The sequence below is a fragment of the Pipistrellus hanaki genome (genome assembly GCF_964339955.1).
Source record: "Pipistrellus hanaki genome assembly, chromosome: 1".
Taxonomy (NCBI): domain Eukaryota; kingdom Metazoa; phylum Chordata; class Mammalia; order Chiroptera; family Vespertilionidae; genus Pipistrellus; species Pipistrellus hanaki.
Window position 1 is genome coordinate 92,389,966 of NC_140503.1, and position 17,793 is coordinate 92,407,758.

General features: G+C 36.0%; 1 protein-coding gene across 4 annotated transcripts in view; it reads right to left on the reverse strand.

Moving 5' to 3' along the window:
- The window catches only part of EPC1 (enhancer of polycomb homolog 1), a 105,119-nt gene that overhangs the window by 14,268 nt on the left and 73,058 nt on the right, over positions 1 to 17,793 (reverse strand). For all 4 annotated transcript variants that reach the window (XM_084875859.1, XM_084875858.1, XM_084875857.1 and 1 more), the window contains exons 3-10: positions 6,999 to 7,144; positions 6,378 to 6,584; positions 5,859 to 6,007; positions 4,640 to 4,799; positions 3,485 to 3,664; positions 3,314 to 3,403; positions 3,086 to 3,234; positions 1,547 to 1,899 (exon numbers count right to left, since the gene is read on the reverse strand). In XM_084875859.1, coding sequence (XP_084731985.1) covers positions 1,547 to 1,899; positions 3,086 to 3,234; positions 3,314 to 3,403; positions 3,485 to 3,664; positions 4,640 to 4,799; positions 5,859 to 6,007; positions 6,378 to 6,584; positions 6,999 to 7,144 — 1,434 coding nt within the window. The remainder of the gene's footprint in view (positions 1 to 1,546; positions 1,900 to 3,085; positions 3,235 to 3,313; positions 3,404 to 3,484; positions 3,665 to 4,639; positions 4,800 to 5,858; positions 6,008 to 6,377; positions 6,585 to 6,998; positions 7,145 to 17,793) is intronic.

Genomic DNA, 17,793 nt, shown 5'->3' on the forward strand with positions numbered 1-17,793 from the left:
GAACCTAAGGATGGTTTCACAATTCAACTTCTCTATTCTAGGAGATGGAAAAGATGGGGATTGATGGAATATGCCAATTTTCAATAAGAACTGTCAAAGAATTTTACATAGCTTAAAAATCTTTATCTGGGAAAACATATTAAAAGTTTATACATTTAGAATTTCTATACCCACACTATAAGTCTTCAATTTTAAGACTATAAAAGAAGAAACTGACTCTTCATAATACAGATTGAAATGAATGGGATTATTGGTAATCTGTTAAACCTCAGAACATTTTTATTATCTTCTAGTTAATTTCTGAAAAGATTATTTTTCTTATGAGTTGAAAAATCTTCCATTACATACAACTACTTTTTTTCCCAACACAAAGTAAATTATTTATAAAATCTTTTCTGGAGATCTTTAAGAATAAACACATTTTCATATTTATTAGAAGGTTTTATGATATCCTTACCACATGATTAGGGGAACAAAATAAATATAGTCCTTTCTAAAACTGTATTTAAGTTATTTTCACAAAAATCTGTAACATAATTTTAACCAGTTAACTACTACGTATCCAAAATGGAAACCATCCCCACACGCCACAATATTTTGAATTTAATTTAAAATAATAAATTTGCAGTGAATATTATAAAAATAAACATATTACTCACAAATCTGGTGTTCTTGAATATTTTCAGCTGAAAATTCTCACGTAAAATGATTTTAAAGTTTGTCAGGGCTGCCACTTAGAGAAAACATTTTTTATAGACATGCCTGGCGTGTGGGGTAGGTACCCCCCACTTTTGTCTACAGACACTTAGGGCATACAATGGGTTAACAGTGAATTTCTATAATCTACATGCCTCAAAAAACATTTATTACTTTCAAATAGAAAGCAAAATTTTAGAAATATTTTAGGTAGACAGCATTTATTTTAGACACATTTCACAAAGTAGCCATAATGCTACAGTAGATATTATCTAAAAATGTTTCTGAAATTATTAAAATAATCTTTTAAATATTATTCTGTGAAAAATTACTCTCTCTTATAAATTACTCTGAATTACTGTGACAGATAAAACTTTATATATCTATCAATTTGCTGGTCTACTTTTAAGCAGTCTAAGTGAAAGACTATAGAAATGAGCAATAATTTATGGTCCATTTTTTTCATATTATTTTGAAAATATAATTGCTCAATCTTGTGGTTTCAAGGAAAACAAATTTTATACATTAAATACAGGAAAAAGTAGGTGTACAGTTGTGGATATGCAAAACACTTGAGTTTATTCATGTATTATTATTTCATTATTATATTATTTTCCATATGAACAACTATAAACCTACTTTTGTCCAATCTGTAGTGATAAACCACCACTTTGGATGTGGTTTTGTTTAAATGAAATCATATGTACAAACAGGATTCAAATAAATACTTAAATCTAGGTCTTTCTCTATTTTGAGAAAAGGACTTTTAGTCATTAATATAAGTCACATATTCAAAAAATTGATAAGACTGACATTGTCACAGAAATGACATTATAACATATAAACATACCAAAGTGTGCTGAACCACTGCTACTTTTACTTTGTGTAGAGGTACTGCATGTCTGGGTCCCAGGTTGTGCTGTTCCTGTTCGAGTTAAACTCCTATATAATTTTCTACAGGAGAGTTCATCATTGTCACTGTCATGTAGGAATGGTGTCCGAGGCCTAAAATGCCGCCATCTACATGACTTGATATTGACTAGTATCTGATTGAGGTCTTTAGAGAAAGATTTGTCCGAGGTATTTGTTTCTGAGGTAATGGCAGACTGATTGACTGGAGAATGTTGTGGTGAGGAAAGCATTTCCAAATCCAGATGGCGAAACATACTGTCATAGTCTGAGTGAGCTCTGTCCAGTAAGACCCTATTAAAAATAAGGCAGGAAACATGAATGTAAAATAACTAGTCAACATTTGTTTAAAATTGTTTTTCTTCCAACTCCAAAAAGCCATCTCCTACTGAATATTTAAATTTGATTATTGCAATATTTGGCTATAATTTCAATATCTAATAAAGGTTCTCTCTTTTAATTATAATGATCTGATTAAATAAGGGAGTACTCCATATCAAAGAATACGGTAAATATTTCATAACAGTAGGTAGGAGTTGTAAGAGTTCTAAGGGTTGGTAGATCAGTTTGTTACTTATAAAATATGAAAGTACCTTTCTTTTCAAATTCCTTTTAAATTGAAGATTTTTACTTCCATTACAAAGCACCAGAACACTTTGTAAAATGTTGCTAAAATATTTGTTCTCATATTTAAGTAAAGATTCCTTTTGTTTTTTGGGGGAGGAGGAGAGGGCCAGAGGAGGTAGGAGAAAAGCATTAAAAGGTATGTGTTACTTGGGATATATCGTACCATTAAAATTTCTAATGGATAAAATATTTGAAATGTTACTAATATAAACTTTATAAATGGCCTTAACCATTAATTTATCATAAATCATGCCCTTAAACTTCTTCTTGAAAGTACCTTATTATCTATTTTGCCTTTTAATATTTTTCACATTTTATTTGAAAGCTTTCTTTTTTTTGCTTTTATGCATTCTGCAATTCCTTCCCTCATTCCATACATCTTCGCATACAAAAGGCATAGAGTATGAAGGAATTCTATCAGGTTTAAACAAAGGAAGAAAAGCAACTAGATCATGACTATCTGGGATGTCAAGATCAGGTCATACATGGAACATGGAGTCTTTTCACTGATAAGTTAAACAACTCAGTACACTATATATGACACTTCTTAGTCTATTTAATCCTTTTTTTCATTATCTTCCAGAATTCCTGAAACATTTGTAGTTTCTTTAACTTAATACAATTTATACAATCATAATTTACTCTTGCCTTTATCTGGTACCTTTTATCAGAATTGTATCATGCATTAAAAGCTATATAAGAACCAGGAAGGCAAAGTATTTCAAACAAAATATCAGTCAAGAACAGCAAATGGGAACAAATGAGCTACACTAACCTGCACTTGAAATTTTTTTAAATTCAACTACTGTACTTTCTAAAATGTCTTTATATTTAGAATACAAAAATACCTTACCTTCCACCGCGCCCAACCCGTCTTCGTGCAAATCCAATACACCTTTGGGGTACGGTGAGGGTAGTTAAGCAGTATCTGTATCGTACATCTCCTAATCCTCCGTCCTTAGGACTAGTCCAAGGCCAGTTGCCAGTCTGGTCTAAGTGAGGCTTAAAAAAAAAAAAATTATCTTATTTGGTCAGTTAAAGGTAAACAGTTTGCTATTTAAAAAGAAAGCCTGAAACTTACAGCATAGTACTGACAGCCTGCTTTCCTATGGAAAGCAAATGGACCATCAGGATCATTCTCTTCCTCAGCTTCCGAAGAACCAGACAAAACCTTTAAGTAAAATGCAATGAGTAAAAAACATTGACTTCCTACATTTCTCCTCTATATTAATAGAAAAATTATTAAATTTACCTGGGAAAGAGGTTCTTCATCTGAGCTGGGGAAATCATACTGATTTAAATCTTTAGCATTAAAGACTGGCAGTGCAGCAGGACTTGTCTGTTGAGGAGCAGCAGCAGCAGCAGATGATGGTAAGACTTTGGGCTTCTTTTCATATTTACGTTTAGGTCGGATAAGATCGGCTTTATCTTGCTGCAATAAAGTAATGCGTTAATCAAACAACAGGAAACCATGTTCAACAAACACGCAGTTTTGAAGAAATTTTTACTACTATAATGAAGGCATTCATAATCATAGGAAGATACAAGACTCTTAAGTTTTGTCACCTTACATTGTCAAGTCTTAGAATCTGGTTGATCTTTGTAAAACATGAATATGTTCCTATAACCTAAACACAATCTGATGAAGTATTTTGTTCCAATTAAAGTAAGGAAAAGAATAAAAATGCTCCAGCTTCTGAAACCCTGTAACTGCAATTAGCATTTACTGCTGGCTTCTGTTTCTTTTCCTTAATTTCCTATAAAAATACTAGAAGAGAATTAAAGAAAGGGGAGGGGAGATATCTAGTTTTTATTCTAAAAAATTAACAAATCAATATGGGAAAAATATAACAAAAAATTTTACATATACACAGAGCAGACTTCAGATTACTGCTAACATAGTGGAAAAGAAAGCCATAGTACTAAGGTGCTAAGAAAATAAGGAGTAGTAAAGAGTTACTACTAGCTAAATAATGAAATCATTTGGGAGTGGTGAATTTTGAGCAGTTTTAAAGGACAAAGATATGAAATCATTAAACAGGGGAAACACAGGATAAAATACACAGGTAAGAGTGCGTGAGCTGATGAACAAAGGGCATGTTAGAAATATGTATGGCAGGGATAGCAGAGGCTAGGAGAGGCATGAATTGGATGTGTAGGAAAAAGGAAATAAAGATTAGAGGCAAAAATGGTATTTGTTGCCAAAAAAAAATCATGGCAAGTATCATGATTTCTTGGGAAAAGTTTATTATTATTTGCAAGCTCTACTGTTGTATCAGGAGGCCAGTCTTGAATCAAAAGCAGGCTTTGCATCATATTTCATAGTAGGATATAGTATTTTTTTCTGATTCTAATGATAAAATACCACTCCATTATCAGCTACTATAATCACAAAACTTTGTATCACCTTATTAACTTTAAACTCCTTCACATCCACCGCTTCTTGGTGTTTAAATTGACTGCTATTAGTAATAGGGATGATGGGGATGGCATAAGTAGGTTTCACTGGCTGTCTCTGTGCCATAACCTCAGACATAATCTCTCCATTGTAGTCACCCAAATTATACCTGAAATTATAAAAAAGAAAGTTTAAAAAGTTTGTTCTGTAAGTACTTACCCTTCTGACTATTAATAACAACTGAGATATAATTGATATAATTATAAACATTGATTAGACTTGGTAAAATTAAACTTTAATTAATTTGCTGAATGTTCATTAACATGGGAGATTATGTAATTCCTTTTGTTTCTTCCTTTTACTGTTTGGCTTACAGCTTTATCTTAGCACCATAATGTGAAGACTGTGGGTAAAAAAAGCTCAAAGAAATTTTTTTTTTTAATTTTTATTTATTGATTTAAGAGAGAAAGGGAGAAAGGAACATCTATTGGTTGTTCCACTTATTTATGCATTCATTGGTTGATTCTTGTATGTGCCCAGGGATCGAATCCACAACCCTATCCTATCAGGATGATGCTCCAACTAACTGAGCCTACCCAGCCAGGGGACAAAGATGCAAATTTTAACTTAGTAGTTTGGTGAAAGATTTGGTAGAAATGTTAAAGTTAATGCCTAAGATGAAGAACTTTCAGCTAATTTGAATTGCCTGTGTTACATATAAAACTAATTTTTCTAAAGTGAATCACAAGAAATTCAACAGCAGTTTTCTTTGGAGATAGGGACTAGGAAATAGGTGAGTAAGGCTTAAAGTTTTCACTGTGTGTTTTGCTGGATGGTTATTTGAATATTAGGATTATGGACCTTATCCTTTCTTCTTTATGTCTTTTTAAATCAGTACATTCTAATAAATAAAACAAAAAGTTTAAACTGACAAATGTTCTCTCTTATAGGCATGCACATACTCACAGATGGACAAAAAAAAAATTTCAAAATGGAAATACCTGGCACATTTTAATTTTACTGAATACAATAACTTTGAAAGAAAATAAAGAGAGGAACACATATAAAATTATACAAAGCATATTAAAGCACACATTTAAATAGCCTCTAATTATTATTAAAAGAAGACATCTCTGGACTTACAAATAACTGCTTAGGAAATAAATTAACTCAGTATACAAAATGCTTATAGTACCGTACTTCCTGCTGCTATTAAAATAGACTTTACCTCTTTTCCATAATTTCCAGTGTTAAGTGCAATAGCTCCCTTTTACTCTTTTCTCTTCTTTTTATCATCTCTAGTATAGTAACAGCCCGACTTAGATCTCGACGCAGCTTAAGCATTTTTTCGTAAGAGGCTTCATCGTTTTTGCGATTCTACAAATATAAAGGTCCTTATTTAATGTCAATAAGCATTTCTAGCTAGTCGCATTCTGAACATAGCTATTGATATATATAGATATACATTTGAAGGGTTAAGAGAGAAATTTAAAACACTGAAAAGAGCATGGATCTCCAGGAAATCAAATTTGTATATGATTTTAAACGGATAAACATTAAAATATACCAACAGCTCCATAATGAACCTTAAGGCCAAATTATTTTAAATTAGTATTTTTCATTATATTGCACAGAAAGTCTATTTAAAAACAAATTAAAACACAATCTCCAAATACTGAGACATTCATAACTATAAATAGTTTTTCTTACATCAAAAACATGTAAAAAATTTCTCAAATTCACTTACTTTTCGAGTCTGCATTTTTTCAGTTCGTCTTCTAAAAGCCACATAAGGATCATTTGTGCTAGAACCATCTCGCTTTTCTTGTTTTACTGATGGGATAAGAGATGGCCCTCGACAGTTTTTTCTCTTTTTAATCCAGTATTCATAAACTTCTCTAATTAATTCATCATCTTCTTTTAGCAGTAATTTGGCTTCCTGCAGACTGACTGGCTAAATGTAAAATTATTATGTCATTTTCATATAATATACATGTACAAGGTTCAAAGTTAATTTCAAATTTAAATGACAACAAAAATAACAAGTGTTTACAACAGCAAACAGAGTACCTTACATATTAGTTATTGAGCTAGATGTTTTATACACATTATTTTATTTCATTTTTACAACAATACTATGATATTTATCATATCTATTTTACAGATAAGAACATTGAGGCACAGAGAAATATAAACATACTGCTCAAAACTATATAGGTTATAATAGGCAGAGATAGGATATGACTTCATGCTTACTAACTCCAGAGCCTGCTCACTTAGCTCTCCCCAACATTACCATATAAATGTAGACACACACACACACACACACACACACACACACACACTTATATATTTAAGGAAGTTGTACCTGCTGACCACTCCCTTTTTCTAGACGGTCAATCATCTCCTCAAACTGCAATGGGCAGATGTCCATTTTCTTTTTTAGTTTATTCACAAATACTTCATCTTCAGAATCCAGATCATAGTCAGGCTGTTCAGCATCCAAACTAAAAGCTGACAGAAGAAGCCATAAAAGCAATCATTTACTGTGTGACTTCACTTAACAAACCCTCTCATAGTTGACTAGACAAAAACAAGACCTATACTTTCTAAAGAAATAAGATTTTCTTTGAATTTTGTTTTCAGACACTCAATCTTATAGATGTTTCCTACACTTAAAGTCTAAGAAATGAATTTACTGTTATTTAAGTAACATATTATAAAAGACAATAGATATAACTCCATCCTCAAAAGCAAATAAACTAGGAACCCATTATTAAAAATATAGATTATTAAATGTATTGGTTAGACTATATGAAAGTTTTATAGCTCATAAAATTTGACAAAATAGCAATGATTTCATATGGTTTGACATAACATAAAAAGATATCTTTAAATAAGATTGTTTCTAATTTATAAATTATTTAACTTTACCAAAAGTTTAGGGTGTGGTATTTAAAGCTGAAATGTGAGAAGCCACTGCCAACAAGTAATAGTTTTCACTCAGTGAGTGAATTCCTGGCTAAGGAGGTTTGTTCCCTCATGACACTGTCATAGTGCTAGAAATGTGAGGTGTTTCTTGTATTTGTCAAGATTTGTAAAAAGAGGCAAGAACACCCACTCTATATTATCAAATGCCATCTAATTACGGTACTTATCAAAATGAGGCAAGGTTGGCCATAATGTAACTAAAATATTAAGTAGCTTGATATTATAATTTCTTACAGATTTACCTTGCTCAATTCCTCTTACTAACTTCCCATCACCCTAGAATCCAAATTCTTTTTTTTTAAAAAAATATATTTTATTGATTTTTTACAGAGAGGAAGGGAGAGATAGAGAGAGCTAGAAATGTCGATGAGAGAGAAACATCAACCAGCCGCCTCCTGCATACCCCCCACAGGGGATGTGCCCGCAATCAATGTACATGCCCCTGACCGGAATCGAACCTGGGACCTTTCAGTCCACAGACCGACGCTCTACCACTGAGCCAAACCAGCTTCGACAGAATCCAAATTCTTACAATTAGATATATAAGGCCCTTCTTGATCTACTCTGTCCAGTCTCATCCGTACTTTATGACCTAGCAATATGAAAATTTGTATTTTATACAGAAAGTTATTTCATGTCTTCAGGCCTTTATATTAACTATTTCTTACCTGCTCACCTAGCAAATGATTATTTATTCTTTTCAAAACTCAACTTGACATCAACCCATACAAACTGTAAACCTACCTTTGCCATTCCCTGTATTGTAATATCTACCTATGTATGTATGGTATTGTGGGATTGCTGTGCAATTTGTGTAAATTCTAACCATTATACTGTACACCTGAAACTAATATAAAATATTGAATGTCAACTATAATAAAATAAAAAATAATTGAATATACTATTTTGTTTCATTTTCTATATTGACCTATATACACTCTATGACATTCCCAATTTCCTAACTAAATATTAACACTCATTCATAAAAATCTGTTAAAATCTTTGCACTCATTTCTTTTTGTTGTTGTTGTTTATTAATCTTTATTGTTGAGATTACAGATGCCCCTCTTTTATCCCCCTGTAGCTCCTCTCTACCTGGTTCTCACCCCACCCCAAACCCTCACCACCCTATTGTCTGTGTATAGGTAATGCATAATTCTAAGATCTTTGCTAATCTCTTCCTGCACCCTTCCCTCTGAGAATCATCAGTCTGTTCCATTTCCATGCCTAATTCTATTCCATTCATCAGTTTATTCTGTTCATCATATTTTTTATTCATTTCATTTTTAGATTCAATTGGTGATATGTATTTTTTCTCACTTTGTTATTCATATTTTTATCTTTACATCTTTCTTCTTCTTCCTTTTCTTAAAGAATACCCTTCAGCATTTCATATAATACTATTGGTTGTGATGAACCCCGTTAGCTTTTTCTTGTCTGTGAAGCTCTTTATCTGACCTTTAATTCTAAATGATAGCTTTGCTGGGTAGAGTAATCTTGGTTGTAGGTTCTTGCTATTCATCACTTTGAATATTTCTTGCCACTCCCTTCTGGCCTGCATAATAGTTTCTGTTGAGAAATCAGCTGACGGTCGTATGGGTAATTCCTTGCATGTAACTAACTGTTTTTCTCTTGCTGCTTTTAAGATTCTCTCTTTGGCTCTAACCAGTTTGGCTCAGTGGCTAGAGCGTCGGCCTGCAGACTCAAGGGTCCCAGGTTCGATTCTAGTCAAGGGCATGTACCTCGGTTGCAGGCACATACCCAATAGGGAGTGTGCAGGAGGCAGATGATCGATGTTTGTCTATCATCGATGTTTCTAACTCTCTATCCCTCTCCCTTCCTCTCTGTAAAAAATCAATAGGATATAATTTTAAAAAAAGATTCTTTGTATTTTGCTCCTGGCATTTTAATTATGATGTGTCTTGGTGTGGTCCTCTTTGGATTCCTCTTGTTTGGGGTTCTCTGTGCTTCATGTAAGTCTATTTCTTTCACCAGGTAGGAAAAGTTTTCTGTCATTATTTCTTCAAATAGGTTTTCAGTATCTTGCTCTCTCTCTTCTTCTGGCACCCCTATAATTCAGATGTTGGTATGCTTGAAGTTGTCCCAGAGGCTGCTTACACTATCTTCATATATTTGGATTCTTTTTTCTTTTTGCTCTTTTGATTAGGTATTTTTCCCTTCCTCATATTTCAAATCATTGATTTGATTCTCGGAATCCTCTAGTCTACTGTAGAATCCCTGTATGTTATTCTTTATTTCAGTCAGTGTATGCTTAATTTCTGACTGGTCCTTTTCCATTTTCTTGGCATTCTCACTAAGATCCTTGAAAGTCTAACTAAGTTCCTCAGAGGTTTCTAGAAGATTCTTGAGTAACATTGTAACTGTGGTTTTGAATTCTAAATCCAGTAGTTTGCTTTCTTCCATTTCTTTCATTTGTGACATGTTTCTTTGCCTCCACATTTTGGCTGTTTGCCTATTTTGTTTCTATGTATTGGTTTTCTGCTAAGTCTCCTCAAGTTGATAGAATGGCCTTGTGTGGTAGGTGTCCCATAGGGCTCAGTGGCTCAGGCTCCCCAATAACTGAGGTGGAACCTTGGTGCAACCCTTTGTGGGCTGTGTGTACAGTTTTGTTGTAGTTGAGACTTGATTGCTATTGATGTCACTAGGATGAATTAACCTCCAGGCCAATTGGCTAAGGGGACCAGCTGCAACTATAGTAGGAGAGCTGCTGTGCAGCAGACACCCTTATGGAGGACTTGCTTCAGTGGGGCTTTGGTGTTCACTGAGTCTACCCCTTGAGTGTGCCACTTATGGATTTGAAGAATTGTAATCTGGTATGGTCTCATACTGACCACTGGGTACACTGGCTCTTGGATCTGCAGGGAGGTGCAAAATCAGCCACTGCCTGGGGCCATCCAGCAGGAGCTATAGTGATATTTGCAGATTCCTCTTCTTTGTATTGCATTTGGAAATGCCCAAATGAGGTCCAACTGTGAAACAAGGCAAGCTGGTGCTGGTGCCTGGCCTTGGGTCTTTTATTGATAGTTTTGTGGCTCCCTGAATCAACTGCAGCTTGTTAGACAGTTTTAGCCTGAGAAAAAACAGACCATTCATATGCAAAAGCTGCTGCACATGGCTTTGGTGGGTTTGTAAGTTGAGTGGGGCAGGGTCTCAGGGAATCACCAGGGCATAGCAAACAGAAATGGCTGCCAGTTAGCCCTGCACCAGGGAGGTCCCAGCACAGGAACAATGACAGATTTGGGCACCTCTGTCTGAAAGAATGCTGCCCCCAAATTCCTGCCCAGATGCCCGACAGTCCAATTTCTCCCTGTATGTGTTTGGGTCCCCCAGAGCCTCACCCAGCACTGGGGCTCAGAGGAAATGGGAGCTTGTAAATTCAGTTCATGGTGCCTACCTTTTAAGATGAGCAACTGGGTCTCCAGCAGCCTGTGTGTCACTCTGCCCAATCTGCACTGGTTTTTACAGTCTGTAGTTCTTACTGCCCATAGGGTCTTTTCTCCCCAGCTCTGGAACCCTGGGCTGGGGGTCTGGTATGGGGCTTGGACCCTTTGCTCCTCTAGGCGGCTTCCGCAGAGGCTATCTCCCTCCTGATTAAAAAAGTGGCACACCCAGGTGTCTGACCAGCCCATTCCGTGTCTCTGCACCTCCTATCATCTCAGCGTGCTTTCTTTTTTACTTTTCTAGTTGTAGTACTTCTAAGAAGTCAGCTTTCCAGTGGTTCTGGATGATAGTTGTTCTGTATTTTAGTTGTAATTTGATGTGGTTGTGGGAGGCAGCAAGTACAGATGCTTACCTATGCCAACACCTTGGTTCTCATTGCACTCTTATTTCTTGCAACTATAGGTCCTCCAATTATTTTCTCTGATCTAGTTCTGTCTGTTACTGCTATGGAAACAGAGCTTTTAGAGATCTCAAAGTGGATTAAAACGTTGACTGCTGGATTAAAATCACTTCTTTTTCTCGTTACTAACAAAAATAATCCATATTTGGTTGTTCCACATGTGACTAATTGGATTTCAATGAACTAAATTAAAATTCAGTATCTCGGACACATTAGCCACATTTCAAGCCACCATAGCAACATGTGCCTAGTGATGTACCAGATGGTAAAGATTATAGAACATTTCCCTCATTATTAAAAATTCCATTAAAGAGTGGTGATCTAAATAATCCAGAAAACCAAACTGGGACCATCTAGCAATGTTCTGCCTTCATAAGGGTATATTTTTAGGGTCTCATTTACACACTACTTCTGCATCCTCCAATATAAAATTTATTTTTACTTAGATCAAATCACATTAACAAAGCTTAATTAATTGTAAAAACTAAACAAACTCACCTAATACCAACATTCTTTTGCATTATCAAAATATATCTGATATACTTCTGGCATACATTACATCATCAATGACAAGTCATGTCCAAGATATCTTGAAACAGAATTAAAACTGGAAAGGAAAATTTCTATCCTAGGGATATCAGCTCGTTTCCCAGTAAAATTAACAAGTATGTGAGAGTCAAATTGCTACTGCCTTTGTAAGAAGCTATTCTTTTAGTTTGTACAAATATATCTAAGATCTTAAAATATGAAGAGCAAATTCTTATTCAGGTATAAAATATTAAAACTCTAGAGCACATGTGTCAAACACAAGGCCCGCGGGCCAAATCCAGCCCGCCAGGCCTTGCAATGTGGCCCGCACCGCGCTGTCATCACTGCACTCCACTGTCAGTTTATGACATTGTCAGTTTATGACTGTTCAGTAAACCATTCGGCCTGCGATTTAGGCTGGATTTTAGATTTTGGCCCCTTCTCTGATTGAGTTCGACACCCCTACTCTAGAGAAAATCTAAAATGAAAAAATTCACTTTAGGATTTCATTTGACCAAAATAAACCCACAGGCAACGATTACAGTATAATTTAGCTCCAGCCAAGACTGCAATTCTGACAGCTCAACTACAGCTAAAAAAACAAACAAACAAAAAAATGCAAATTGACCGTCACTTCACAACACACACACACACACCAGCCAATCAGAAGTGAGTATGCAAATTAGCCCAACAAAGATGGCAGTGGCCCTGTCCCCCAGCTGCTCTGGGCACCAAGCATGCAGGTGCGGAGCAGCCGGGCAGGGCAGGACGCCTGCTATGAGGGGGTGAGCGGGGAGGTGCAGGGAGCTACTGAAGCAGAACTACAGCTGAAGATAGAACAGAAGGCAGCAGCCAGAGCGAAACCTGGGTCCCGGGTGCCGAAGGAAAACTGGTTCCAGCAGCCAGGGGAAGGAAGGCCTATTGCACGAATCTTCATGCAACAGGCCTCTAGTATAATTTATCATGATCCCAGAAATAGGACTGTCTTCTAATTTTCGGGACCATGTTATTGAGTGTGTTCAAAATAGAAAACAGGGTATAAAGAGAATCAGGCAAATAGGTTGTCTTTTCTAATTAAGTTCTGCCAATTAAAATAGAGATCGAGCTAACCAATAATTATTAAACAATTGGAACCATACTGTAGAAACTGACTCCTTTAAAAGGAATTGGATAAGGACAAACACAGATATGTGTATGGTTAAACAAAATATAATGTACAGAGGGAAAAATGCTAGACAATGAAGCTAGCAAAAGGAAGGCCCCCCCCCCCCCCCGTGTGTGTGTGTGTGTGTGTGTGTGTGTGTGTGTGTGTGTTTATATATATAAATTATTAAAAAAAATTTTAAAAATATATTTTATTGAATTTTTACAGAGAGGAAGGGAGAGGGACAGAGAACTAAAAATGTAGATGAGAGAGAATTGTTGACCAGCTGCCTCCTGCACACCCCCTACTGGGTATGTGCCTGCAACCAATGCACATGCCCTTGACCGGAATCGAACCCGGGACCTCTCAGACCACAGGCCGACGCTCTATCCACTGAGCTAAACCAGTTTTGGCTATATATAAATTATTTTAAAATAGAGTGACACAAACCATGGTACTTGCCCTCAGGCTTAAGAGTCCAGTGATAGAGATCAAATGTATATGAATGTCTATGTAACAAATGCCATTTTGTGGTTCAGACTAAATGTGTATGGAAGAGTATCTCTATAACTCCAAGTAGTATTTTACATATATATATATATATATATATATATATATATATATATATATATATATTTGATTTTAGAGAAGAAGGAAGAGGAAGAGAATCATTGATCGATCGCCTACTGCAAGCCCCCTACTGGGGACTGAGCCCACAACTCAGGTATATGCTCTTTGCCAGAATTGAATCTGGGACCCTTCAGTCAACAGGCTGACGCTCTATCCATTCAAACTAGCTAGCGCTCCAAGTAGTATTTTTAAAATATAAAAAGAAAATAGTGAAATGAAATGGCACAAAATGTAGATTAGGAACAGAATATAATCCCTGACTGAAAAGAAGGCAAACTATTCAAGCTTTCAACTCAAATACTAACTACCCATGATTAGTTAATACCTACTTGCAAAACTCCTTGAAGAAGGTCTGAGCAACAGAAAAGATTTTCATAATAGTGATCTTTATTATGAAATGGTAGGTATTTGACATCTTTGCCTTATATTTGAAGAAGAGAAAACTATCACAGACTAGCCAGAACAGAAAATTCTTTCAACTTCTTTATAGTATTTCTAAGAGACAAAACTTGGGAGTCACTTCCAGGATGTATTTGGGAGGTAATAAGTGGAGAATCCCACAGTTAAAAGTTCTCAAATCCCAGATATGAAATCCTTTGTATATAAAGTCCTGTGGTTCATGCTATTGAGTTTATCTGCCAGAAAGTAGTATCAGTGTAATAATGGGGGAAGAATATATATTGTAGTGGGAAGTTGAGGCAGGCAAAGGGAAGGAGAAAATACATAATTTTTCAAAATGATGGTATAAAGATAGGATACATCTATTCAAAGAGGTAATAAAAATATAAGCTCTTTCATGAATCTGTTGTTTAAAACATTTTTATTTATAAGTAAGTTTAAACTTATAAAAGCTGCAAAATAAAAATAGTATAAGAACGCCTACAAATCTTTTACCCAAATTCAGTCAATGTTGAAATTTTACTCTGTGTTTTATCATTTGTATGTGTGTGCTCTCTCTACACTCACAAAATTTTTTTAGCCATCAGAGTAATATACATGGTTCTTTACTGCCATATACTTCACAGTATATTTCACAGTCCAGTCCAGTCATCAACTTCATATACTCATACAATTTAAAGTCCTGCCTATACTCAATTTGTCATCTATCCAAAAATTTATAACATTTATTCCCTCCAGCACAGAGTCAGTCTAGGATTAGGTATTAGCTTCACTGTTGTCACTTTAGCCAACTTAAATCTGAACAATTCCACAGCTTTTGTCTTTTTAAAAATTTTAATTTTCAATTATAGTTGACATTATTATTTTAATTTTATTTGTATAGCACAGTAATTAGACAATTATATAAATTATAGTGATTGCCCCCAATAAATCTAGTACCCACTTGGCACCATAGAGTTATCACAATATTACTGACTATATTCCCTCTGCTCTACTTTACACTTCATGTTTTGTCTTTTAAGACATTGATATTTTTTAGAAAAAAAAATACCCTCTTCCCAGGATATTATTATTTACTAGAGGCCTAGTGCAGAAAATTTGTGTATGGGAGCGTGTGTCCCTCAGCCCAGCCTGCACCCTCTCCAATCTGGGACACCCCTCTCTCAATCCAGGAATGCTGGCTCCCAACTGCTCGCCTGCCTGCCCTCCTGATGTCCCCTAACCATTTCTGCCTGAAAGCCTGATTGATGCCTAACTGCTCCCTTGCCAGCCTGTTTGCCCCTAACTGCCTTTCCCTGTAGGCCTGGTCATCCCTAACTGCCCTCCCCTTCAGGCCTGGTCCCCCACAACTGTCCTTTCCTGCAGGTCCAGTCACCCCCAACTTCCCTCCTCTGCAGGCCTAGTCCCCCCCAACTGCCCTTCCCTGCAGGGCTCATCATTCCCGACTGCCCTCTCTTGCAGGCCTGGTCCCTCCCAACTTCCCTCCCCTACTGACCATCTTGTGGAAGCTATCTCTGTGTCCACATGGGGACAGGGTTTTTGACCACATGGTGGCAGCCATACTGTGTGTTGGAGTGACAATCAATTTGCATATTACTCTTTTATTAGATAGGATAGAGGCCTGGTGCATGGGTGGGTGCTGGCTGCTTTGCCCTGAAGGGTGTCCTGGATCACGGTGGGTTTCCCTTGGGGTATGGGGTGGCCTAGAGGGGCCTGTGGTGGTTTGCAGGCCCTTCACACCCCGCAGCGACCAAAGCAGAGGCCCTGGTATCTGGGACTTATCTTCTATTGTTGAAACTTTGTAGCCTTAAGTGTAGGCCAAGGCAGGCCAGGGCAGGCGGAAAGCTTGGCTTCCTCCATTGCTGAGGAAACCCAAGCCTCCTGCTCTCTCCGTGGCCACAACCATCTTGGTTGGGTTAAATTGCATACTCGCTCCTAATTGGCTGGTGAGCATGGCTTGTATGTGTAGTGGAGGTATGGTCAACTTGCATATTACTCTTTTATTGGATACGATTATCACATTTCTCACCTTGACTGACCCCCCCCCACTCCCATTAGATTATGTACTGTTGGCTGGCATATTGCCATACTCAATTTTTAGTATTCCTCAGAATACATCTGAAGGCACACAATGCTCATCTGTTTTTTGTGAGTGATGGTAATTTTTATCACAATCAAGAAACTGCCTGATTATTCCACTGTATTTTTTTCCATCCTTGTAACTAATAAGTAGTTTGAGAGCTTATGACCATGTAAATATCCTGCAACTCAAAATTTTCTCTTATATTGAGCACATATCGATGACTTGTGTAATCTAATCTTGATCATGTTAATTGTGAAAATAATTTCCCAACTCCAGCACTTTCTTCACATGTATTATTCAGTTCTTGGCACTCCACAGTAAAAGCATGAGAGGTACTCTTATCCACCGCCCATCTATTTATCATCACATTGACCTCATGAATTCCTAGTTTTTCAATCAAAATTCATTGCTGTACTTAAAATTTTCCATTTAAATTGTCCCAGAATTAGCTAGTGGAAACCACTGTATACTTAATCTCAGGTTCATCTTGTGCCTACCTTGCCCCAATCACTGAAATCAGCCACTTCTCCATAGATTCTTGGGTCCATTTAGTAGGGAAGAGATTAAAGAATAGGTGTTGGGTGTGCCCATTGCTACTGAATATTTTTGCTTCTTGGCTCTTCTAGTGGAACTAGAAATGCATATGTCTATATCTACACACACACACACACACACACACACACACACACACTCTCTCTCTCTCTCTCACACACACAACTATATATCAAGACCTTTCAGAAAATGTTTCCTTTGAGGATTAACAGCAGAGCTTTGAAACCCAAGTGCATGGGAAGGGGAGAGAGAAAATTGTTTCTGTCTTTCGGTCAGAACTGTTTTGTCCTTTCTTCCAATATAAATAGGAAAGGAGAAGTCCTAACTGTGTAATCTGGAAGTTTTGTAGGTCACCAATCAAAAGAGAAACAACATTTTAATACTCTTTGGATCAAGAAATGTTGAGCAGTACTCAAGTGAAATAGATTAGAAGGTACCTATGGGATGGAACTAAAGAAGGGAATAATGATTTTTATATGGGTTTTTGCTTTAAAGCTCTGACTAGGATAAAAGAGTTAATTAAGAACTCTTTCCTAAACCAGTTGAAGACAAGAATAGAGCAGAGATTTCCCAAAGTCAGCAAAGTCAATTTCTATTTAAATATAGTTCCCCTTGACTTTTCTAACCAGAATTTAATTCATTAATTACCAGCAAAATGTGTTTTGTGGATTTTAGTAATCAATAAGCAGTCTATTTGTAAAACATGCATTTTTTTTGATAATGTAAATTGATTAATGTAATTTTATCTTACTCAATCCTGTTTTAACCTAAAAGCATGCATTTGTAAGATAATAGTCTGTGGCTGTGGAATACAATGTGGTTCTAGTAAATATATGTAAAAGATCAGATTTATAATTTATACAGACGTGATTTTCCAGAGACCTAACTTATAGGTTCTAATATTGATCAAATTTGTTTAAAATGTCTGTGTCTGTGCCTTATGTGTAATTAAATATGTGAGTGAACAAAAAAAT